Source organism: Pleurodeles waltl, chromosome 7, assembly GCF_031143425.1.
Source record: "Pleurodeles waltl isolate 20211129_DDA chromosome 7, aPleWal1.hap1.20221129, whole genome shotgun sequence".
Classification (NCBI taxonomy): domain Eukaryota; kingdom Metazoa; phylum Chordata; class Amphibia; order Caudata; family Salamandridae; genus Pleurodeles; species Pleurodeles waltl.
This window is the reverse complement of record NC_090446.1, coordinates 1,052,454,865-1,052,482,295: the sequence shown is the minus strand read 5'-3', so window position 1 is coordinate 1,052,482,295 and position 27,431 is coordinate 1,052,454,865. Positions and strand designations below refer to the sequence as shown.

The following is a 27,431-nucleotide window of genomic DNA, read 5'->3' as shown; positions in this document are numbered from 1 at the left end:
CCCCGGACCACAGGTTGGGAACCACTGCACTAAAGTATACAAAAAAGCAATGGGTAGCATGCTTGAACTAATCTCGTTCACTGGTAATTACTCTGGGCCACATTCCAGCCAGTCATTATTTTGCACACTATGCAACCTTAGTTCAGGCCCAGCCATGGCGCTCTTCAGTCAGATGTAGCTAGGTTTCAGTAGCACAGTGAGCACGGGACCCATATCTGGTGCGTACCCATCACACTGAAGTATACATAAAAGGGATGGATGGGTTTAATCTAAGCGGTCATGGGTGGCACAAAATGATGCACTGAGAAGCCTCTTGCTTTTTCATCTCTCTGGAGATCATAATACTTTCCTTCCACACTCCCTTTCTACCTTTAGATTATACGTCCTCGCTGTCCTTCTAAGCATCAGATATATAAAATCTACACAATATTTTGACTCAATATTTAAAACAAAAACTGAGAAAACATTAAAAGTTGCATTGATCCTACCTGTCTCAAGTCCTGTGCTGGTCCTTTTCCCGTGTCTAAAGCAACTGTAAGAGGTGCCAAACAAGGGTGAAGTTTCAATACCTAAGATTAATAAGATTTTTCATGGTTAATTTGTATTGAATTACTTTGCAACAAGACCATTTGCCCATTAACACCCAGATGCATAAATCTAAGAATTGCCTAAGTAAAAATAGAGGTACCACAACATATATTAGCATTGCCATACTGCACACTGGTAGATTAAGTGCGTCACAGTTATGATCTGGAATAGGCTAATGAGATGCTAGAAAGAACGTGGTGCATATTCCATAATTTTTAGAACCCGTGGTAAAAAAATAAATAACGAGTGCTAATTTTCCACTGCTACGGCCAAGGAAGTGCTCACTATAAAAAAAAATTACGCCGTAACAGTGATTTTTAATTTTTTTTTAAGGAAAGACCTGAGATAAAATCTACTATGTTTTCGATGACTGTGCTCAAGAAAGTTTATTTTTAAGTTAGCAAAACTGCCTCAACTTCATTGGTAGTATGAGGGATTTCTGTGAAGGATGGAGGATCAGTGTCTAAATTGAGTACAAGTTAACCACAGATGATATTTGAGCTAGAACGTCAAAAACAAAACAATATAATTACAAAATAAGTCACTGAAATAAAGTAATTTGAAGGAAAGAGACAAAATGTAGTCTTTAGTATTTGAAAAGAAAAGCAAAATTCATACTACACACAGGTCATGCGTGACCAGTTTCAGGTTACTAATGTTTTCAACTAAATATTTCCGAGGTCATGCCAAACACCAGTGATAGAAATACCCAGACAATATAGCCCTTTTTCAGTATACTCTATTGTCAACAAACCATCTAAAGCAATTTACATGAAAAAAAGACTTGCATACAAAGTTAATACCTGCACTCAACTGATCAGCTTTCATGGTGTGACATGTACCAGTTTTGAGTTATTTTATTTATTGATGTGTATGGTGGAGGTAGCTTAGCAAGGTTATTTTGTAGACAAAGTCACAATTTGTTAAAGTTCTCAGCACATTCGCTCCCAGGAAACCATTGGACTGCAGACTAACAAGTGTTAAAAAGAAAAGACAAGACAGCAGGCCTTTTTAGGTCAATGGCAGAGGTCAAATGTCAGACTCTGTCTTCCAAGGGTGCTGGTGTTCACTTTTCTTTCTCCGATTTCAAAGTGAAAGGATTTATCTGACAATCTGAGGGTGTGAAGGGAAAGGTTTTTTTTTTATCTTGCACACAACATAATTTAAATGTCTGTAAAAGAACCGTGCAAATATTTCAGAATATATCAGAATTAGCAAACCATAAATGAAGCACTTTTTTTTATAATTATGAGGAGTGATGGAAACAAATATTTAAGTATGATCAAAACACATGAATCTACTAGGTGATGCCGATTTCCACAAATTATAGTTTGTGCTCTGTATAGTTTTATCAGTAAAGGTGTGGGCCTCTGCACATGTAATAAGCTTTTAGATTGAAAATATGTCATCTGTAGTGTCAGTGCACTACTACAGCATGCAAACTCCACTCTACTGCACAGCACTCCACAACATTCTACTCCACACTATGACCCTCCAATCTACACCTCTCCACAACACTCCACATCACTCTACACTACTCAACACACTATTCTACTAGACTCTACATCATTCTAATCCATTCTATACCTCTCAACGCTACGCCACTCCATTCTTTAACACTCCATTCTATTCCACTCTATGCCACTACTTCACTCTCACTCTACTTCTCTCTACGCCACTCTACCACACTCAGTTCTGACACTATGCCACTCTACGCCACTCCACTGGTACACTGGCACAATCTATGCCACTTTACCCTACTCTAAAACACTCCACACTACATCGCTCCAACACTTTACTCCACTCTACATTACACCACCCTACTCCACTGTACTCTACGCCACTTTACAATACTCCACAACACTTCACTGTGAACCTCTGCTCTATGACAGGCCATACTCTCCTATGCCACTCAATTCTATGACACTACGCCTCTCCACTCAATGAGACTTTAATCCCCTCTGCTCTATGCCCCTCCATGCTACACCACACTACTACACTCCACACCACTTTACAACACTCCACGACACTCTACTCTACAACACTTCACTCCACACCATTCAATGACATTCCACTCCACGAAATGAAACTCCACTCCATATGACACTGTGGCACTCCACTCCACTCTATGCATCTTTACCACCCTACTTTACTCCACGACATACTATAACCCTCCACTCTATGACACTCCTCTCTATTCTACTTAACTCCACTCTAAGCCACTCTACTCCACTCCTCTCTACGCCACCCAACTCTACAACACTCTACGACTATCCTCTCTATGACCCTGTACTCCACAAAACGCTGTACCTCTCTACTCCACTTTATGGCACTCTTCTCTACAATAGCATACTCTACCCCACTCAACTCCACTCTACACCACTCCATTCTATGCCACCCTACTCAAGGCAACTCCCTCCATGACAATCTATGACCCTCCATTCAACTGTACTCTATGACACTCTATGCTACTTCACTCTTGGCCACTCTACTCCTCTCTTTACGCAACCCCACTCTACAACATTCCAGTACATTCTATGCCACCCTACGACAGTCTTCTCTGTCACACTATGCCAATCTATGACACTATTCTACTCCATGTCACCCCAACCTACTCCACAACACTTAACTTTATGACACTCCATTTTGCACCCCTCTACTCTACACTAGTCCACTCTGCATCCCTCCATTCTACATGACTGTGTACTACTCCACTCTACACCACTCCACTCTACGACCCTCCACAGTATGACACTCCACTTTACACCCCTCTTCTCTACACCTCTTGACTCCGTTCTCCTCTAAGCCATTAACTTTTAGCCATGATGAACTGCAGCCACGCTGGTGTACAACATGGCTAAAAGGCAATAGCTCTTGCATTGCGAGACATATTAGCTTTGCCAATGCTTATTCTTCCAAACACCCAAGATCTTTAACACCATCCCAGTATCCATCAGCACTGCCCTAAATTAACCTCTACAGTGCTGGTGTCAGCCACTGGCCGGCGTTAACACTACCTCCCTGATGCGGGTCACAACCAGTGGCCGACACCAGGGAGGGGGTTAATAAATACCCCGGGAGACACAAAAGATCTTCTGTGTCTCCCCCCCCCACCCAACCTTTTGTGACATCAGCGTGCCACGAGGTGCGCTGACGTCACAGTTTGTTTTCTCCACCAGAGCAGGAAGCGGCCTTGCAGCCGCTTTCTCCTCCTTTACAGATACGGCCTTACCGACATTCAGGAAGGCCTTGTTTGAAAGGGGAGACTCTCTTTTCAAACAAGGCCTTCCCGAATGTGTGAGGGCCAGGAAACCCCCACTAGACAACAGGGATTTCACTTGGGGGAGGGGAGGTTGGCCCCCTCAGCAAATGGGCCACCCCTCCAACTCCAAGGCACATATATATTTTTTTATTAAAAGGTAGGTTTACCCCTGGGAGGTACGATCATGCCCAATTGCGCCCCCCTAGGGGTGTAGAAAATGTGAAAATGTAAAAAAAAAAAAAAAAAGAATGGACAGGGGGGTCGCCTGTGAGCAGAGCGACCTCCTGTGGGGACAATATTTTTTTTTTTTAACAGCTGTATGGTTTCCCTGGGGGCCACTATGGCCTGCAAGGAAACCATACAGCTGCTAAAAAATATATATATATATATATCTATCCATCTATATGGATAGATATATCTATCTATCTATCTATATATATATTTATTTATTTTAGGCAGCAATTAAAAAGTCAAGTAACTTTTGTGATTTTGTTTCTGCTAGAAAATGATCTGAATTTTGTCTAGTGGCAGTTTTGATGCCATAAAGTAGCACAAAAGGTTTATATGCCTACTGAAAAGATCAAAACTGTGCTATAGGTGAATAGCTGAGTAGATTAGTAAAGCCAGCCATTACCTGCGCTATAATACACATGAAATGTATGTGAGAGGGGGGCTATGGAGAGAAGAAATGCTGGGTGGTAGTGAGGGAATTGGAGGAGGTAATGGGAGTGTGAGAACCAATAATGATTGTTGGACGGGGCACTAGAGGCGCTAAAGACTGCGACAATTGGTATGTGACAAGGTGATGTAATAGTGTGTCTTTTTTGGGTTTTTTTGAGTGTCTTGAGAGAACATGCTGATTGAGGAACGAAGCGAAGGTAAAGTGACCTCTACTGTTGCAGGTATCACACACACTCACCAGCAATTTTGTGACTGTCTACGTAGGCTAGTGTTTTAGAGCGATCGTTTAGCCAGTAGCAGAGATGGTATCCCGTTGGATGACTGATGCTCAAGCCCTAACTCGGTTTGTAAAGGACAGCTCTGACGTAGGATGAGATTGAGACCGCATCTGAGGGATAGGGCAATGGTGCAGACTCTGGGAGTGATTTTTCAGTTGGAGGAGTCCCATTAGATAACTCCTCTTCCAGTGATTATGAGGGAGGTGATGAGGACATCCCTTCTGTCCCTCCGCAAGCACAGTCTGTGCAGCTGGACAATTCCGGGTTAGCCCAACTCAGAGAGCAGCTGCCTGCGGCAGCAAGCACAGAGAGAGTGCTCTCTTGGGAGCTCCCCAATTTAGTTCAGCCCCAAATTCCACTGCCCAAATCGTATTGTGGAGACATCAAAATTATCTATCACAAAACAAACTGGTTTTATAAAGCAGGCACCTCCGTTTTTGGTCCTGTGCTCGGCAGCCATGTAGGGAAACATACCAAGCCCAGACATTTCAGGAAACTAGACACCCGGGGGAGTCCACTGAGGTGTGACTTGTGTGGATTCCCTAAAGTTTTCTTATCCAGAATACCCAGCAAAGCTGAAATGTTGAATAAAAACTATATTTCTTCTTGCATTTCTGTCACACAAACTACAGGAATATGCTGGGATCCACAAAGTTCCTACCACCCAGTGTTTCCCCACCCGTCCTGATAAAAACGCTACCCCACTTGAGTGCCTGTACCTAGTGCCTGCATCAGGAATGGCTCACCCCAGGGTCAACAGTTGCCCTCGTGTAAGGACAAGCATTGACCGTTGTGTGATCTATTCCTGTCGCGGGCACTAGGCCTACCCACACAAGTGAGGTACCATTTTTATCAGGAGACTTCGGGGGAGTGCTGGGTGGAAGGAAATGTGTTGCTCCTCTCAGATTCCAGAACTTTCTATCACCAAAATGTGAGGAAAAAGTGTTTCTTTTGCCAAATGTTGGGGTTTGCAAAGGATTCTGGGTAACAGAACCTGGTGAGAGTGCCACAAGTTACCCCATCATGGGCTCCACTAGGTGTCTAGTTTTCGAAAATGTACAGGTTTGCTAGGTTTCCATGGGTGCCGGATGAGCTAGAGGCCAAAATCCACAGCTAGGCACTTTGCAAAAAACAGTTCTGTTTTCCTTGGGAAAATATGATGTGTCCACGTTGTGTTTTGGGGCATTTCCTGTCGTGGGCACTAGACCTACCCACGTAAGTGAGGTGCCATTTTTATCGGGAGACTTGGGGGAACGCTGGGTGGAAGTAAATTTGTGGCTCCTCTCAGATTCCAGAACTTTCTGTCACCGAAATGAGAGGGGAAAGTGTTTTTTTGGCCAAAGTTTGAGATTTGCAAAGGATTCTGTGTAACAGAACCTGGAGAGAACCCAAGTCACCCCATCTTGGATTCCCCTAGGTGTCTAGTTTTCAATAATGCACAGGTTTGGTAGGTTTCCTTAGGTGCCGGATGAGCTAGAGGCCAAAATCCACAGCTAGGCACTTTCCAAAAAACAAGTCAGTTTTCAATGAACAAATGTGATTTGTCCATGTTGCGTTTCCTGTCGCGGGCATTAGGCCTACCCATGCAAGCGCAGTACCATTATTATCGGGAGACTTGGGGTAACATAGAATAGCAGAACAAGTTGTAATGCTCCTTGTCTTTCTCTACATTTTGTCCTTCCAAATGAAAGACAGTGTGTACAAAAGATGTCTATTTGGGAAATACCCTGTAATTAACATGCTAGTATGGGCACCTCAGAATTCAGAGATGTGTAAATAACCACTTCTTCTCAACATCTTATCTTGTGCCCATTTTGGAAATACAAAGGTTTTCTTGATGCCTATTTTTCACTCTTTATATTTCAGCAAATGAATTGCTGTATACCCGGTATAGAATGAAAACCCATTGCAAGGTGCACCTCATTTATTGGCTCTGGGTACCTAGGGTTCTTGATGAACCTACAAGCTCTATATATCCCTGCAACCAGAATAATCCAGCAGACGTAACGGTATATTGCTTTAAAAAAATCTGACATTGCAGGAAAAAGGTACAGAGTAAAACATGGAGAAAAATGGCTGTTTTTTCACCTCAATTTCAATATTTCTTTATTTCAGCTGTTATTTTCTGTAGGAAAACCTTGTAGGATCTACACAAATGACCCCCTGCTGAATTCATAATTTTGTCTACTTTCCAAAAATGTTTAGCTTTCCGGGATACAGCACTGGTTTCACACCCATTCCTGTCACTAACTGGATGGAAGCACAAAAAATAGTAAAAATGGGGTATGTCCCAGTAAAATACAAAAATTGTGTTGAAAATGTGGTTTTCTGATTCAAGTCTGCCAGTTCCTGAAAGCTGGGAAGCTGGTGATTTTACCACTGCAAACCCTTTGTTGATGCCATTTTCAGGGGCAAAACCACAATCCTTCTTCTGCAGCCTTTTTTCCCCATTTCCTTTTAAACAAACGAAATTGTTGCTGTATTTTGGCTAATTTCTTGGTCTCCTCCAGGGGAACCCACACCCTCTGTGTACTTTTAGAATCCCTAGTATGTTGGGAAAAAAAGGACACTAATTTGGCGGGGATAGCTTATGTGGACAAAAACTTATGAAGGCCTATGTGCGAACTACCCAAAAAAGGGTTCAGCACGGGGGGCGGTGAAAAGGCTCTGCAGCTAAGGGGTTAATAAAGAGTTTTTTCAATGGATCGAATAACCTGAGCGCTCCTTGCTGGTTAAAGACAGGAGACACAAAAGCAGCTTCATTCAATGACCTAATTTATTTCCCTCCCAACACTAAGAGAAATGTATCCCATAAAATCCAAAAGTTACAAATAACATGAAGAAAGAAACTGTAAAAATAAACTTTAAATAAATGCAGAACTTGACTTAAAGCGCGGTCTTTTCATTCGCATAGAAGTTACTTTGCTAACAATGCCTTAAGTACAACACATAGGAAAGAAAAGGTATCTGAGCACGAACAGCCTCCTTTGTTCCGAGGTTGGGGATACTCCTGCAAATATCCTGTGTGGAGATTACCTAATTGTAGTAGACGTGGCTGATCTGTTGCTAGCTGTAGTTCTGGGGTACAAAGGAGAAAGATGTGATCCGGGATGGCACCCCCCCCTCTAGGAGCCAACACCCTTCAACCCTGGGCCCTGACCCAGTATAATCAAAGGATGCTGTCACAGTCAAGCTGAAAGATTTACAACTGTGAGGGAACGGGAAACGACTAACCTGCCCCGTGTCTGCGAAATACAATTACATGAAAATCTTCCATTTTGTTTTTTCTGTCTCTGCGAATGGAAGATACGGGAAGACTGGTCCAATATCTACCCCAAGAGGAGCAAGATGGACCCCAGACTTCATGAGGTCAGCCTTCAGCAAAACAAACAAGCATTTGCAATGCAATAGGTCTCGCATTTGCAAGAGTTAGAACCACTGGCGTTGTAAATGCCTAAATGGACTTTTCTTCCCACATAAATTGGTCAACCCGCCTCATCATTTGGTCCTTAATCGCTAGTGAGAGCCAGCATTCCCAGAGCTGATAGAAGACCAAAGCATTCAATCAATTTGCAAAAACAAGTACTGAAAAACACTCATCATTAGGCGTGGCGGGAACGGCGAGTCAGCGCCACTTTGGATGGGAAACAGCCCCTGCATCCTGTTATCGAAAGAGTAGACACCACTTCCGACAGAGTGGAGAACACTTTGCCGTCCACGCAGTCTTTGGAAACGACAAACGAAAACTTGATTATGAAAGCTGTTAAGACTGTTAAGACTGGCGTTTCAGTTCTTTACTGCATAAACTGCCCATAGGATGATAGCTCACAGTGAGGCTCTAGTTAACACATTACATTAAACATGTAAGCTTGCACGACTTAAAACATTCGATGTGTTTGTCCACTACACACAAAAGAAGTGCTCTCAAACAGCCGTGACCACAGTGAAAAGAAAGAGAGCCAGAGGGCGTGACATCATTGTGAAAACGTTATGAATAGGGCAAAACCAACAACGTGCCTTTTTCTCTGATTGTCTTATGTTGATATATGGCTGTGGCATGTGACTGTTTCAATTATTATTTCAGATCACGTGGAATAGTTAACATGAGTAAACGCAGTAGGAATTATCAGGAGACGGAAAGAAAGATGAGAATTGCCACTGGCCCGTTGCTGTCACCGGGAGTTGCTATCCTGTCTGATTTCCAACAATGAAGACTTGTGTCACATATTCTGTCTGGAGAGCACAACTGGAAGCCACCGACAAGGGAAGTTTATTCCGCTACGTAAGAACCATGCATCCCCAGGCTGTTGCATGACTTATTCAGAATCCTTGGGCTGACACTGAAGGAGTGCGGTGGGCAGACCATACGTGCCTCCACACTGCTTCCAAGCAGCAGTGTGTGCACATCTAAAGCAAAAATTGGAGAGTTCCAGAAGGAAAACACTGCACAGTGTGCTGGGTTCTCTGTCTCCTCTTTGCATGGGCTTATAGGTGAGGGGTAGAGATTGGGCAGAGCGACTTGGTACGGCTTTGTGCGCTTTCTTTCAATACAGTGAAATATGCAGACAATGTATTGTGCATCCCAACCACATTACATGACAACTGTAATTAAAAAGTAAATATAGGATTGTCCTTCATTTCGATTACTCAAAGATGTATAAACTTTTATGCAGATCTTTAAGATGACCCAGCCCGCTCTGCTAATACTGCCAAAACTTTAAAAACAAATCATATGCTGCTGGTCTGTTTTTCACTGTGGGAAGGTTGGTTCCTGCAGTTCCCGCTGATCAAGTTCGCCCTGTATGAAATTTCAAAGCACCATAGGGTGTCACGGTTTACATGTCTCTATTACAGCTGTAGTCTGCAAGTCTTGGGGTACAACCTGGTTTCTTGCTTGTTCTGGATTGACCAAGATAAGGGTGACCCCTTCCAGTAGCCACGGTGCTGCCGACAATACTACTCCAAGCAGGCCTTACCCTCCAGAAGGATTCCTAGAGGAAAAACCCAAAATATGGGGAAAAAACATCAAACCACAGGAACCCTGAAATGAGGCAAAAAGAGAAACAGTGAGAACTCGGAATCTGGAACAACAAAACTACGGGGAAAAACAGGATAGAGATCCAGAATATCTGGGAGCAGGAGAAAGGATCACCACCAGGACGAACGTTTATGCAACACAAAGAAAGGAAGACCTTCTGTGCTTTTATACTGCCAAACAGGAAGTGACATGCAGGAAGAACTAATGATACCATCTTGGACTGAGAAAGCCACATAGAGATGAATAGGGAAAATGCCATATCAGAAAAGGAAGTGAGCAATGCATGCAGGGAAGGAAATAGACACCTAGGAAAAAAGAAAATATGGCCACAAGAAGAAAAAGAAAGAAAGAAAAAAAGAAGAAAGAAAAAGACTCCAGAATAGCAGGTGATCAGTATAGGGAAAGGTGCGGAAGACATTGTGACGCAAAGGGTTAATTAGCTTGAGCAGCGTGGATGAGCGTGATGCCTGCTGAAAACCCTGAACAACGTGGAAAAGTTCATGATATTATTTTCAAGCTTGTTTGTGTAGAAGACTCCGTCTCAACCTTGAGAACGAGAGTACAGGGAGAAGATGGAATGAAAACAAAGGCTGGGGAAGGGCAGAGCAGCCAAGTGCTGATAACATAGCTAGAAAATGCCAGAAAGAGATAGAATCCAAGCTTCGAGTTATTTAAGCACTGAAGTGCGGGTGAGGGATTTGAAGTTGCAGATGGGTTTGTGAAACCTGCCATGGCCCAGCGCTGCCTCCCTGTTTTGCTGTTCAGAGACCGTGATGCTTGAGGGGGAGAGAGGTCCAAGCAGGCGGTAGAGGGCTTCCAAGCATTTCGTGGACTAAGTTAAGTTCCACACAGGGATGAAAGGCCTTTGTTTCTCAGTTCTATTATTATGATTGATTATTATGCTTGCACTGTGTTTATAATCTGAAGTATTCAGCTCGTTTATATTTTGCTTTCTGAACATCGTAGTGTGAGCTTGCTGCAGTAATTGAAACATGCATTTTGGTGTACAGTAAATCAAAGCTTATCTGAAGTATTCAACTCATTTATATTTTGATCCCGAACATCGTAGTGTGATGTATTTTGGTATACAGTTAATCAAAGCTTATATCTGTCAATTAACTCTTTGCTTATATATATGCATAGATGCTCTTTGTAGTGTACTTATATATAAATAGATGCTTTTCATTGCTATTCTTATTCCACTATTGTTAATGTGCTAAATGCCTACATTTACCTGAAATTCTAGTGAAGCTAAATTGTATTCATAATTGGCGTGTGGTCCTTCATTGAGCGTCCTTATTGACTTATACCGAACAGGTGTCAACCAGTCACCTGGAAAATACATTTTGGTACCAGAAGTGGGGCATCAGTCAATAATGCCTCTTTGGGGACGTAAGAAAAATGGGGCAGAGAGCAGAAGGCAGCATGGGGCAGAAGCCAGATCCATTCCTGGGTGGTTGGCAACTGACCCGTTCTCTGGTGTGGCAGGACTCCTTAACCGGTGGGCAGCGCCAGTTTTATGGGAAGCACTAGATGAGAAAGTGACTCCTCTCTTAGTGGAAGATGCGGTCGAGAGTGTGAAACTAAGAGGGGCGAAGTTGGAGCTGAAAGTGGCAAGGCAAGTGGGATGGCTTTTCCTGTCTGCGCTCCGTATGGTATACAGAAAGACAAAACAGTGGGATGAGGTTGCAGCCTTGCAGGAAAGGCATTTACTTATGAAAGAGACCATAGAAAGTGTAGTGACTCGGGGTGATCAAATGGAGGCAAGGTGCACCGCATTAGCAGTACGAGTAGCAAAACAGAAGAGTAGGCAGAAGCCTAAAATGCCCTCAACTGTGCAAGTGAGGGCACTGGTACGCAAACAGAAGAGTAGGCAGAAGCCTAAAATACCCTCAACTGTGCAAGTGAGGGCATTGGTACGCAAAGAAAAGTGGGATCCATATACTTGGGATTGAACAGTCTCAGACAATGATGACTGGAATTGGGAGGATGAGGTGGAAGTATGTGTAACAGAACTAGGTGGAGTTGAAAGTGGAGAAGGAAGTGTAGGTGAAGTTGAAGGTGGAAGAGGAAGTGTAATGGAGGTTCGTCCACTTGTGCAAAACAAATCAAAGGGAGTGAATGGTGGGCAAATACAGAATTCTCGTTTGGTGAGAGATTATACGCAGAGTGAGTTGTTGGTGATAACCTTTATGTTTAGGCAGATGCCTGCAGAGCCTTTGTTTAAATGGTTGGTGAGATTGTGGGATACTGGAGCAAAAGATGCATCACAGAATCCTTTTACGTTAGGTCCCATCACAGAAGGAGACCCGTTTGAGCTGGAATGAAAATGTCACTTACCCAGTGTACATCTGTTCGTGGCATCAGTCGCTGAGATTCACATGGTCTGCATAGCTCGCCATCTGGTGTTGGGTCGGAGTGTTACAAGTTGTTTTTCTTCGAAGAAGTGTTTTCGAGTCACTGGACCGAGTGACTCCTCCTTCTGTGCTCATTGCGCATGGGCGTCGACTCCATCTTCGTAGTACAGGATGATGTAGATGATGTAGTGATGTGGAGTCCATGGCAGAGGCAGGGAAAAAAGAGGGTCCCCTTACTAGGTTGGACAAGAGAAGGAGGGGTTGGCACTAAAGTAGGCAGAGTGCAGGAGTTTACCATCGTGAAGTGGAAATGGCATCTGCAGCAGAGGGCAAAACCGGGACCTGCAGGAGTGTCCAAGTTACAAGAAGATACGCTAGGGGCAGTGGACTTGCAGGCAATGGCCCCTGCGCCAGAGCCCTCTGAAATGGAACCCTCACCATTTAAGACAGCCCCACAGCAAAATGCATGGTTTACAGATGGTACCGTCCGGTACTATCAAGGAAAAAGACAATGGCAAACAGTCGCATTCCAGCTTGCCACAAACGATGTTGCTGCGAGGAGGGGATAATGAATCAAGCCAGCTTGCAGAACTGCAGGGGGTAGCAGCAGTGATCGAACAAGCCCCCATCGGAGAGAAAAACGTTTGTGTACACTGACAGCTGGGCCACTTACCAAGGATTAGTAAGCTGGGCCCGACTTGGCACAAGGAAGGATAGAAAATCAAAGACACCCCCATTTGGGGAGGCGAGCAGCTATGGGAAGAGATGTGGGAGAAAGGGCAAAAATGTCAAATCTATGAGGGACATGTGGATGCCCATTGCCCATTGGACACCTCACTTGCATCTCTATTCAACAACACCGCAGATCAGATGGCCAAAAGACGAACAGTGGTCATCAATGAGGAGACTGAAGCTGCACTAGCAAACTGGGCCCAGGCAACATCTGGACACATAGGAGCACAGCAACGACAGATTCCAGTTACTAAAGAACAGGTGCAACAAGCAGTAAAGGAGTGCCCCACATGCAACCAGATAAGACAAATGCCCCTGCAAAAGAAGCCTAGCGGCCATAAAAGAAGAGGAACCGCAGCTGCTACAGTGTGGCAATTGGACTATATCGGGCCACTACCAAAGGAAGGAGGAAAAAGCTACGTATTGACCATGGTGGACACCTACTCTGGCCTTATGTTGGGTATGCCCTGTAAGTCTGCAGATCAAAAGTCAACTTTGCGAGGGATAAACTACCTGATAAAACATTATGGGGCACCTGATGAGATCCAAACAGATAGGGGCACACACTTTTCAGGGAAAGTAGTGCAGGGCTGGGCACAGGAACAGGGAATTTGGTGGATTGTGCACCTTAGTTATTATCCACAAGCTGCAGGCATGATTCGGAGATATAACGGATTGGAGAAAGAACAGCTAAAAAAGTTATCAGCACATGACAGACTTGCACAAGTGATTGGTGAACAAGCGTACACCCCCCACATTGAAGAAAGATCTGCCCCCCGATAACACCCAGAGAGGTGAGGGAGGATTTGAACGCACAGGAAGAAAAGTATGGGTGAACCATCCAGGGAAAAAGCCAGAGGCAGGAGAGCTAATGAATCAAGGGGTGGGGAGTACGTATATTGTACTTTTAAAGTACTCTAATGTACCTGTATTTGTACCTGCAGTGCGACTTACCCTATGGTCATAAACAATTATATGTGCATTGATGATAGCAGAGAATGTCGTTACGGACCTTCGTGTCACTTGTGCACCTCAAGCCGCTAAGGTAAGTGATGACCACGGAAATGTTTCACTTTGCAACGTGTAGGTATCTGGAGGCAAGTGGATGGCTGCCAAAGCTGTGACCTGGAAGGTAACTGGACAGCAAATCCGAAGTGCCAACGGACTGAACTGCAGGGGACGCCCGCAACAGTACAGGCTTTGAGTTATATGCTAAACATGATATGTAAATATTGTGATACCAGGACACATGGTGGTTGTTACAATGAACAATAGAACCAAAGGAGTTCGATACTCCAAACCACCAGCCTTCATGTTTTATGTAACGGAAAGATGCATGGTTAGCAACTTAAGCAACGTTTCTATAGTTCGATATAGAATAGGATGTAAGCAAGCTCTGCATGCAAGCATAATTAATCGTATTGTGTTACAGATATATATTGCCAAGGGGAATGTCTCAAAGTATGATCCATTATGTGCACCGTGGACACCACAGTTATGGCCCTTGCCAAAGTTACGCATTAGAAGAGATCTAGGGTCCTTGATAGCTGGGGCCACCTGAATCAGGGAAGGGGCCCAGAATTATTTTGATGTTGAAGCCATTAGGAATAAGCTATCTTCTATAGGATATAGTACAGGAGAGGCCATAAAAGTAATTTCTCAATGGGGGCCCACACCCTCACAAGAAGTATGGAAAGTCCTGCGTGGGTTGTATCGCGATTGGCAATGGCATAATTTCACTTATGAACAATTCGGAAAAAAGCTTTTAAAAACACACAAACAGTGACTAAGGGCATACTATGGAAAAGTATTGTTAATCAACAGTATGCAGACCTTAAAGCAGAATGGGGACAGCTTCAGGGTAAATATTGGAGACAACAACTGCATTTGCCTGAAGAAATATGGGTAAAGCCCATAGAGTTTCACTGTAAGGAAGAAATGTGTTATGCTCTTTTTGATATAGCAAGAAGTGATCTTCCTTCTGACATATGGTGCCCCTTTCTATTGCTCCCCATAGTGATAAGTAAAAGAATGGTGGATACCTCACACTGACAAAAAGTGGATTGATTAAATAAATCACACTGTAGATCCCACTAGATGTGCAGATTGGTCTAAGGGGTGGGTATATACCCACACTGGACGGGTGCTAAATTCATGTCTTTACACAATACCGGGAGAATGTGAATGGTTACCTTATCCTATTAAATGGCACAGACTTATATCAGATAGGGACAAAGAGCATATGTTATGTCATTAATCATCCCTTACTTATTAACGGATTTATACAAGCCACCGGAGAGCAAGTAATGTCTATGTGCAATATTACCAGCATTATTGACATAAGCACTCACATCTTGTACCGACCGACTAAGTTCACCATAACCACATTACAGACGCAAATGTGTGCGCAGTTAGAGTGGAAAATCTCACTTGTTGTTCAGCTACCCAGATTAGAGGCAATCAGGCACTACGCACAAGTTACCTTTGCTAAATTTGATATGGCAGCTAAATACACAAAGGATACAGCCATACTGATGACCATAAACGCTAAACAGCTTATGCACACTGCTTCATGCATCCCCCAAATAACTGAGCATCATTGTATGACATCTTCTTAGGCTGGGCACTAGGAGCTAGGAAGACGCTAAATATAGTGTTACAACAGCTAATTTGGTTATTAATTGTTTGTGTTACGCTAATGACTATACTATGTAGACTATATGTATGCACAAAACAGCTTTACACTAAGATGCAAGCGCTTAGAATAACGCTGACAAGTATTAGTAGCAACCTAGCTAGCGGAATGTCAAAGTAAATGATATCTGTTTCGCATGTATCGCGCTCATCTAAGGGGTGGAGTGATCAGTATAGGGAAAGGACATTGTGACGCGAAGGGTTAATTAGCTTGAGCAGTGTAGATGAGCGTGATGCCTGCTGAAACCCCCAAACAACGTGAAAAAGTTCCAGCTTGCCACAGATGCACAGATGGAAAAAGCCCGGTGTCTTGCTTTTTCATTTTTATACTATTTGGTCTTGTTCTGGCTGCAGGTGTTCAGGGACTCACTAGAGATGGTGCGCTTGTCTGCAAGGTAAGCAGGGGTGCTGGGCGTGATAGCTTTGTAAATAATGCAACTGGTTTTGAAAATGTTGCCGCTGGCAAGGGGCGCCACTGAAGTTCCATCAGGTTGGGAGTTATCGGACCATATTTCTTCAGGCCCTGGATGAGACATACTGCATGGTGTAGGATGCCCCTAATGGGAGCCAGAGTGGAGTCTGAGAGGCCATGGAATAGGGTATTACCACCGTCCAGATGCAAAGGCAGAAGGGCTTAAACACCAATTCTGTCATTTTCTGGAACAAACTGATTGACTTTCTTTAGAAGGGAGAGCTGGTAACTCGCCATCTGTAGGTTCTTTGGTAATCTGATCCTTGAGGATGAGGTTGGCGTACAGGGTGAGCTTGGACCGGAGGGAAAGCTCGAAATAATCCCTTCATGAATTGTTTGATTATTCTTGTGGAACAAAGAGAGAAAGTGTGATGAACATCTGTACCATGAGATTGCTGCAAGGTGAACCTTGACAAACACATGCACTAATCCTCATATAGCGAGTGATAAGAGATAAGGCAGAATCTGTACAGGTGATGCTTCCAACAGATGTCAATTTGATTGTTGACACCATGAACTGAATCGCTTCTATATCAATCTGTATGTTCTGTTTGCGGATTCAGCTCTTGCTTTGGATAGGATATCTACAGTCCTGAGGAACGTCTAGGTCTCCAAACTCATAGAATTCAGGAACCATAAACACAAGTGGAGAGAGGCTGTTTCTTTATGTATGAACTGGCCCTGGCTTATACTCAACATTGCTCGCATTGCCAGGAGGTGAATGGGATTCCATTCCGACAAGAATGAGATTCGTTCCGACAACAGGAGGAGCTCTGTAAACCAGTGTTGCCTGGGCCACTTGGGAGCAATCAGGATGAGGCAACTGTTAAGTAAATACTCCAGACCAGTCGTAAATGTCTTATTTTATTCGAAATAAATCTCAATTAAGGCCATCACATCTGCTTTCTATCTGTCAACGCTCTCCATTTCAAATCCGAACATTCCAGCCCCACAACATTCTCTGCTACCTCATCACATTCTATCAGCACCTAGCTATTATATATCTTTATAGAAGACATAACACATCTCCTCTCTTATATAATAAACATGAACACATAACTAGAACAAAATTTACAAATGTGTTTTAAAAAAAAAAAACATCCCTCTAAGAACAGTCTAACTTGTTATATAATCTTTCAAATAGAAAGGTCGTTTGATAATTCTACCTTGTTTACTCTTATGATTCCCTCTTCATATCATGTCTTGAACTTTCCTCTAAAGTATTAGCATCCTCTTGCGTACTAATTTCTTCTTCAACTCCAATCCTAGACTCTGCTCTAGTTGTCATGCTACTATCAACCTTTTGCTGCAAGTCTAACCAACAATAACTTTTATTGAATTATCGCACGGAATTCCCTTACTCTCTTTAAATTTTACAAAACGACTCATGCCAAACCCGACCATCACTCAATTTGGCAGAGTTATTATAAACTTCAACCACAACCCTCGGTTCAGAATATTTACTCTCCCCTTCTTCACTTGGTAGTTTAACACGCACTACTTCTCCCTTCTTCAAATCAATCTCCTTAGCTCCCTTCTTTTTGTCCACATTCTCTTTATAGTCATCTTGTGCTTTTTTAATATTACTTATTACTTCAGAGGGTGACCAAACCTTTAATCTAGAATTATTTAACCACCCCTGAATGTCTTTCATGAATGGTATCCTTCCCCTCATGATAGTAAATGGGCTGTACCCAGTAACAGTTGGTGTGGTCCGATACATCCAAATCATTTTTTTAATACTGGATTTCCAATCTAGACTTTTATATTTAGCCAATTGTAACGATTCTTTAATGACACAATTAAATCTTTCCACTTCTCCATTGCCACTCGGATGATAAACAGAAATTAACTTATGTTCTATACCATCCGTTTAAAAAACACTGTATTTCTTTACTTTTTAATTGTACACCACTGTTTGTAATTACTTTTTTTGGCAGGCCCTCCCTTTGGAATAGTTCACCCAAGAATAACAAATCATATCCAGAATTAGGCTTATTCACTAATGTAACTTCTGGCTATTTGGAAAAGTAATCTATAGCCACTATTATAAACCATTCTTCATTTTCTTCAGCATCTGGACCCATAATATCTACACCAATAACCTCCCACACCATCTTTGGGCAGGGAACTAGGTGTAACATTTGTTTCAAAGGTACAAGAGATTTATCTGGATTCAGACATAAGTCACATTCTCTAATAACGTTTTCAATCTCAACATCCACTCCCGGCCACCAATAATTTTCCTTAATTTTCTTTTTTGTGTTTACGATACCTAAATGCCCCTCATGACATATTTTGATAACAGTCTCTCTCAAACTTTTTGGTGGAAAAATCCTGTCTCCTCTTACTATGTTGTTTTGAATTACAGTTAACTAGTTGCATATCTCGAAAAAGTTCATCAATTCTAAATCAACATTCTTTTTCTCTTGCCATACGTTCTGAATATAGTTCCTTAAAGATGATAACGATTGATCATTTAAATTAGACTCAATCTAATCCTTGCTATAAATGGCATCCCACTCCATACTTCCTGTCCATGCTACACTTATCTCTTCTACTGCTTCATAATTTTCTTCAAGAGGTAACAACAACCTACTCAAGCAATCTGCAATTTTGTTTTTAACACCCGGTAAATATACCAGCTTATACCTAAAGTCCAATAGTGTTATAGACATCTTAGGTATTCTAGGCGTAGCTTTTGAAAGACCCTCAGTGGACAGCACTTTTAATAAGGGCTTATGATCACACCTTACCTCAAGATTAAAACCCCAGAAAAATTCCTAAAATGTTCTAATCCCCACACTACTGCTAGAGTTTCTTTTTCAATGACGGAATATTTTTCCTCTGCAGGTGATAATGCCCAAGAGGCAAAAGCTATGGTGACGTCTTTACCATTGGTATTTTTTTTACTCAAAACTGCACCAATACCATTATTACTAGCATCGGTAGTTAGTTCAGAGGTGAATTTAGGATCAAATCCAGATAAAGTCCTTGTGAAGCACATTTCAACCTTTAATCCTTCAAAATCCTCTTGAAGAACATCTGACCAGACAAACTTACATTGTCTTTTAATAATTGCCTCATATTAAATGTTTTTTCTGAAAAATTCAGCATAAAACTCTGCAAGCCCAAGGAATGATTTCAACTCATCTTTGTTACCAGGTGCTGGTGCATTTTTTATAGCAGCCATCAATGCTTGTTTAGGTTTAATACCTCCAGCTCTAATTTCGTGCCCTAAGTAATTTAACTTTTGCACTCCAAATTAACATTTTGAAAATTCCACTGTCAACCCTTACGCTCTCACAATACTTAAAACTTTATCTACTCCGGTATCATGTTGCTCCTTATTCATCCCCATAATCAAAGTGTCATCATGGAAAAAGATCACTCCCTCCATACTCTTGAAAAGTTTATGCATCAATTTGTGAAAAACTGCTGCAGCAGAAGCAAACCCAAAGGGTATGCAAACAAAACGATACACCCCTGAGGAGTCATAAATGCAGTCAAATTTTTACTAACATCATGCAGCTTAATTTGATGACACACGGACGACAAATCAATATATGTAAACCACTTCATACCCTTAGTCATAGCAAGCATTACATTTATCTTACACAAAGGAAACTTTTCTCTACGATGTTGCAGTTCTGTTCTCTCAAATCAATTTACAATCAGATTTTTCCATTGGCTTTACGAACTGCCACCAGTGGAGAAATCCACTCAGATAGTTCCACTTCTTCAAATATGCCTTTTTTTTTTTTTAGAAGACTTTCTAGTTCCCTGTCAACTTCTTCTCTTATCACCCAAGGTATGCTTCGAGATTTATGTACGTTCGGTACAGCATTTTTCTTTAATATGATTTTATGGGAGATCTCTTTAAGAGTGCCAGTCTCTCCAGAGAACACATCCGGAAACTTGGCTTTTAACTTGGCATTATTTTCCTCAGTACCACACACCACCTTCACTTGCTCTACACAATTAGGATCCAAGATAAATTTAAGCGCTCTCTGATCCAACCCTCCCAGAACTGCTGGTCACTCTTCGGCAATACAAAATTTACCTAATGCCCTTCTCCCTTTGAAATAAAAAAAAACTTTCCTGTAACCAATCAGGGGTATAGATTCTCCTGTGAAACTCTCTGGAGCAACATCTGATGGACACAAGGAGAAACCATTAACACTTATGAATTTTTCCTCCAACAACTTCCTATAAATTATTGTAAATGGGGAACCAGAATCAGCCACTATAAATATTTCCACACCTCCTAAACAAATTTTACAAACAGGTTTGTTTCTGGATTTTCTATTCAGGTGTTTAACACAAGAATCTTCTTCAAGTTTAGATTCCTCTCCCTTCTCAATGTCATCAGAACTATTAACACCTAGAACACACTCCTGTACTTTTGAGCAATTGCTTGTCTCATATTCTGAATCAGAGTTGGATTTGTTGTTGATCATAGAAACCTTCCTACTTCTCCTACAAACTTTAGCGAAATGACCCTTAATTCCACATACTCCACAGAGTTGGTTATGTGCAGGACATATTTTACTATATGCTAAATGTTCCTTACTCCCACATCTATAACATTTTTTCTCCATTTTGCCTTTATCCTTATCTATTGTAAAGTTGTCATGTTTTTGCATATCTTTTTCTGTCTTATGTTTTACTCTACTAATGATGTAATTCTGTAGCTCTTTTGTTTCAATAATAACAGCTCTTAACTAAGGTAATACCTGCCTCTAATTGAGACTCTCCATGGAGCCATAACCTTTCTTGAACATGGTTATTGTTTACATGCATTATGATTTGATCTTGTATCAGTTCATCATGTAAAGATCCAAAGCTACATGTTATCACAAGTTTTTCAAGATCAGATACATATTCTTCAAATCGATTCCGTTTTCCCTTGTTTCCTATTAAAAAATCTATCAATGGCAATACACAGTGAAGTGGAGTAATATTTGTCTACATCTTCTAATGCATGCAAGAAAACATTTGAATCATCATCTTGCCAAATTTTCTTCTCTATAGAATTATACACCTTAAGGCCTTGGGGTCCCAGACAGTGCAACAGAAATGTCTTCCTTTTGACTGGTGTTAATTCTTCATCTTCAATAGTCTCTATGTAGTTTATAAAGTACTCCTACCATTCATGCCATTTAATCAGGGGTTCCCCTGATCAACTTAAAAATGGCTGTGGAGGAGTGAGAGAAAATGTCTGTGACGCACACATTTTAATAAATTTATGTTGATAAACACTTGACTTTGCCTGGTGTGTTCTCCTTATAACCTACAGTGCTTAGACGCTCCAAAATGGACGATGAATAGCACTCAATGTCAGAACAGGTTAACGTACTAGCGTCTATACAGGAAGTGAGTACAGGAAGAGAATACCCCTAAAGCACACTCCTTCGGTGTAGACAAGGAATCATAAAGCAATCTAAGCCATTGGAAACATCTTCAGCGGTAAGTAATTGTATTGCTCGTAATCCGTAATGTATGTGCGATGATTCGCTCACGCTGAAACCAGCTTTTTTAAATAATATCCGCTCGTGCTCCAGAAAGCGAGTGCCGTATGCGCAACGAGTCACTCGCGCTGAGGTTTAAATAATAACATCTTGTGCCTGAATTGTTGGTTGACTCATAATGCGCGCGATCGCTCACACACTGGTTTCTCAAATTGATTGCTCTCTTGTAGATATCATGTGTGTAGCCACCTAATGCCGCAGAGTAATGCGGAGAAGACTGTTTGCACAAGTCAATTCTTTTATAATTAAATCCCCAAGTGATTGTCGCGCCTGGCAGTCTCTCTGCGGAAAGTGTTGGCCCAGCGCGTCGCAAAATCACATCACATCACTGATTACCAACTCCATTATTTCCGTGCCTTGGATGTGACCAGCTGCCATTGGTTCCTTACTTACACTCCTCGCCAACTCTTGTTAAGTAAATGCTCCAGACCAGTAATAAATTTCTTTTTTTATTCAAAATAAATCTCCAGTAAGGGCAACACATCCGCTTGCTATCTATCAAAGCTCTCCATTTCAAGTCCCAACATTCCAGCCCCACAACATTCTCTGCTACTTCATCACATTCTATCAGCACCTAGCTATTATATATCAACTTTATAGTAGGAGACATAACAGCAACAGTGTTCCCGTTTTATTTTCGTGAGAACCTTCCATATGTGAAGGAGGCGGGGAGCGTATGTCTAAATCCAGACCATATGATCAAAAAGGCATTCCCCATGAGCCTGGGAGCTGGTATCGACTGGCGTAGAACTGGCATTTGGTGAACTATTGCGAAATGAGCCAATGCTGGTTTGCCCCAATGTGAGAATATCTTGTCTAGCTCCGTCTGATCCAGTTCCCACTTGTGGCAACTGTCTTGTGTTCTGCTCAGTATGTCTGCTAAAGTATTGCTTTCCCTGGACAAATGCTCGACTCGCAGAGATCTTTTGTGATTTGGGAGGCAATTCCACAGATCCGGAGCCTCTCCTCGGACAGCAAAGCTTGCAAAGTGCGAAGGATGGCTTTCAGTCCTAGCCTGCTGATATGCATTGTCTTTTGTTATGCCGACCACTTCCCTGGAATCTGCAGGTGGCCAGCCTAGCCTTGCAGAGAAGCATCTGTTATGACAAATTCGGGTATCTGAGGCAAAAATGTGATGCCCTTTGAGAGATGAGAGGGTTGAGACCACCACTCTACCATCTCCATCATTCGTGGAGTGATAGTTATGATGTCCTCAAATGATGCTTCTGTGTGGTTCCACAGTTTTGTAATTCCTCTTACAATGGTCTCATTTTCAGTTGTGTGAGAAGTACTAGATTGATTGCGAAGGACATCATGCCCGGCAGGGACTTGTACAGACGCACTGAAGCAGAGTTTCTGTTTGAGAGTTTGGCTGCCATATTTCTTAGTCTTTGTTGTCTGTACTGAGAAAGATAAGCCTTGTTCTGGATTGAATCCAGATAGGATCCTAGGAACATCATGTTTTGTTTTGGAATAGCTGTTGATTTCCAAAAACTGACTGTGGGACACACCTTGTGAAATAACAATAACAAGCTTTTGTGGCTCTGGTTGCTTGCGGTGGCGTTCGAGCTTTTAGGAGCCAATCAGCCAATTAGGGAAACACCTTGTGACTATAGCTTCTGAGAGTGGCTGCTACTAGAGCCAGGCACTAGGTGAAGATGCGAGGTGCTGAATTGAGGCCAAATGGGAGGACTTTGAATTGGTAATGGGTGCGGGCTATGGTGAAGCGAAGATATTTTCAGTATTTAGGATGTATGGGGATGTGGAAATATGCATCCTGCAAGTCCAGAGTTGTCAAAGACTCTGTGGTTTAGGAGATGCAGGATGTCGGAGAAATTGACTATCTGAAATGATTGCTTGCATAAGAAGTTGTTCTGTTTCCTTAGATCTAGGATGGGCCTCCATTCCCCTGTTTTCTTTTGTATAAGAAAGTAGCAGGAGTAGAAGACTATGCCTTTCTGTGAAAGCTTAACTTTCTATAGTGCGCCCTTTGAAATCATGCTGAGGGCTTTTTTTCTCAATAAGTAAAGACCAGGGGTGTAAGCTCCCCTTGGGGAATTGTATGGTTGGCCATAAGTGTTTAGGTTGAATACCCATTTGCCTGATGTTATATCCCTCCCCTGAGGTAGGTAGTCAGAAGTATTCACACTTACGGGATAGAAAGGAGTATATGTAGCTGGCACCTGGTCTAACTTACTGCGTACGGCCTGTGTCTCCACCCTGGGAGAGCTGCATCCAGCAAAGGCCTTGTTTGGTATTGGCCAAACTGCAGGAGGTTGACAATACATCTGTTTGTAGGCAGGTCTAAAGTGTGATTGAAAGGGCTGGTATTGTTGAGAGCGTTAATAACCACCTCTGTACGTGGAAAACTCCCCTCCACAAGACCCCCAAAAAGGATAATTTCCTGAACTAAATGGTGCTGAGGGACTTACCCGTATCTGTGTCCATTTTTATTGCCAATAGCACTTAATCTATATGCTTCCTAACAGTGTTTCACTGTTATAGGCCATATCTAAGACTTTAGATTGTGCTTCAGGCCTAAAGGATGTGGCTTTGAGCCATCTCTGCTGTGTCAGGACCGCTGCCCCAGCCAGTTGATGAGTGCCTGTGGCGGTGATGTCCACAGCGCAACCTATAACCTCAGAGAAGTGTCCTCACCTTCTTGCAAAAAAAAGTTGACTTCTTGTCGTCAGGCACTAGGTCGATTAAGCTGCTGATATCAGACCCCATTTGCCGATCGTAGCAACCTAGGATCACCATAGAGTTGGTTGCACGAATCATGATGGCAGACATGAGAGAAAACCTCTTGCCTATAGAATCTAAGCACCTTGCCTCTCTGTACGGTGGCACTGAAATGGGAACGGAAGGGTTCTTGGAGCGAAGTTGCGCAGCTTGTGAAATGTCAGAATCTGGCTTGCGATGACTTGTGAGGCAAGCGGGGGTATCTTCTGGAGCCTTGTATTTTTTTGTCTATGCAAGGCAGCACTGCAGCTACTGTAGCCAGGTTCCTCATTATTTTTATTCCCTCCTCCCAGATGTATACAATGATGGGGATGGCTCTAACTGACTTTCTTGCTTGTTCCTTAAAGTCAGAAAGGAAATAGTCTGACTTTGATGGAAGTTGGGAGGTGGAATCTTGTTGCCACACTGTCCATTAAATTGTGAAAGCCCCCCTGTCCTCTGGGGGAGTATCTGAAGGCTGTGGCGGAGGAGGTGACAGCGTGGGGATAAGGTAATCATGTTCCAGAATCTCCCCTTCATCTCTTTTATCTTCCGATGAAGTTTGGTCTTCACTTGGTGGCACAGCTATGTTTGTCACAGGTGTCATCCTGGGCATAATAGATGGAGATTTGTGCCATGGTGTAGTAGGAGAAGCAGGCTGAGGTGGTATTACTGACTGCTCTTGTTGAGGTTCAGAGAACCTTTTTTTGTAATCTTGCAGCATAGCCTGTAAATCTTAGAAAAATTATATGGGCGCATGTACATCATCATGCCTAGGTTGTGAATGATATTGTTATTGCTCATAATGCCTCTGACGTAGGAGCATAATATTGGTGATAGTATTGATCTTCTTCCATGCCCTCGTCATCCTGGCACTTCACCAATAGCTCTATGGACTGTGTGTTGGCCCAAAAGGCGCTTCATTGTCCAACTCTTCTATGTCTAGTAGATAAGATGGGGGAAAAGGTTAAACCTTATTAGGAGATGTTAACTCCAGTGCTAGTGTTTTTGCCACCTTTGTGATTTTTATCATCGTCAAGGGTCCTGTCAACGATGTCCTCGATGATGTGTTTGTCAACCTTATCGTCAGATCTGTGAATACCGGCGTTGATGGGAGGAATCCCGTCGACAGTGTTGCCGTTGATGGTATTGTCAACATTGACTGTGTCTTCATGGCTGACAAAGTCCTCATTGACAAGATAGGTGCGTCGAAGGTTGTCATCGTTGTTTTCTTGGCTGACGATGGTCTTGTAGACGAGACGGTGGTGAATGTCATCAACAACGACACTGCAGTCAATGGTGAAGTTGTCGTTGACGGTGTTTTAGGAACAGTTTTAGTTTTCCTTGTCAATGGTTCCCCAGACTTTAGAGATGGAGTGCTGGGTTGAGAAGAGGCCTCCTCTGTGGACATATGTTTTCTTTTCTCTTCTTTTTCAGGGAATCTTTAGGATGGGTCTTTAAGACCTTCCTGCTCTCCTCAGATGTCCCCTGGTCAGAGGAACTTACTGTCTTACGTGACCTCACAGAAGTGTCACTGTCTTCCTCAGAATTGGTGGATATCTGAGTCTTAGCCTTCTGTAGTTACAGAAATAGCCTCCCTTCCCTGTCCTTCAAGGTCCTCGATGAAGTGTGAAATATTTTTCACTCCCTTACATTTTGCTGGGGGTAGAGGCAATAAGAACAGTCCATATGTGGGTCGTCCACATGCAGCCTTTTTCTTGCATAGGTTTTGCAGGTTCTGAAGAGACCTTTCTTGGAAATATCAGACATGACAATTTAGGATAAATGTAATGCTTTGAAGAAGAAAAAACTGAGCAGAGCTCAGGGAGTCTCCCTTTACATGACGTGCGGTAGAAAATCTGAGGGATGCAGTCTCTCTTGGGAGTATTCTACAGAGTAATGTTGCCTGATTGGTTATAGTTTAAGTTTGGTCCTTTGTTTTAAAAAGGGCACAGATAAGCTATTAAAGTGGCTGTTCATTGCCATCATGGCCTCCGGTAATGATACATACTGCTTTATTATGGTACTGTGAGACTCGCACTTCAATGTTGGAGAATGACTGAAGCATGTGAATCTATGAAAGATTCAATACTGGAGAATATGTGGGTTCGACAGGCAGCTGATGCAAGGCTTGTTTGTCTTAAACAGCACTCAGCTTTTGTTAGTGGCTTCATTTGATGGCCTTAGTATAGTATATTGATTTGGCTGATGTGAGAACTTGTCTGTGTGTTGTGCGAGGAAGATTGAACCTGCAGAAGAATGATACTGTACAAGAAAGTTCCTGAGAAATGGTTAAACCATCTAGGCAACAGCCTTAGTATATGAATCTAGACATTATTCATGGCAATGTTTTTTTCGGATTTCAACACTGAGGAAATTACAAAAGAGTGCTTAAGTTACAGTCTTCCTCTGGGAAGGAGATGTTGTGGAATTAACAGACTGAGATGACTGTCAGACTCTGCTTTACTTGTGTCCCCATCTTCATCTTACCACTCTTCTCAGGTTTGCTGTTTAATACCAATTGCAAGACGTCCCAGTTCAGATGCTTATTTCATGGAGATAGTACTCCTGCCAAGTGTGTTGATCGAGGTGGCGGGGGTAGGTGATCCAAGGGAGCTCTGGGATTGTTACTGACGTGTATCTCACAATGCTTGGGACCTCTGAACAATATCTCTGGTATTACCTACCAGCCAAGTGCATTGCTAGCTGCAATGACGGTCAGAGCCTACTCAGGGATATTATAATTAGGCCACATTTTAGTTTATGGTGACCTCGGGTACTACTGCACATGCTTTGGGAGTATTTTTTGTTGCTGGCTAGATAGGTGGCCAGCCCCAGTTTGGAGTGCCACACGCTCATTTGATCATTGCCTCATCCTGGTGGATCTTCTTCACTAGCCATCCACTGCATCTGGAAGGGGTTAGGAATTCTTGGTATTCAGATTATTGTTATCAGAAGACACACTTTCTGGAATTTCAGTTTTAAAATTCTCAGTAGTGAAATTCAAGCACTGTGAATGCCAACTGTATTATTGTTTGAATTAGTAAATCTAATTCCTCATCCCAACCCTCTGAATG

At 42.5% G+C, this 27,431-nt stretch overlaps 1 protein-coding gene across 2 annotated transcripts in view; it reads right to left on the bottom strand.

Annotated features, from left to right (window-relative positions):
• POLG2 (DNA polymerase gamma 2, accessory subunit) overlaps nt 1–27,431 on the bottom strand; it is a 176,772-nt gene that overhangs the window by 36,634 nt on the left and 112,707 nt on the right. For both annotated transcript variants that reach the window (XM_069199924.1, XM_069199925.1), the window contains exon 7: nt 489–569. In XM_069199924.1, the coding sequence (XP_069056025.1) occupies nt 489–569 (81 nt within the window). The remainder of the gene's footprint in view (nt 1–488; nt 570–27,431) is intronic.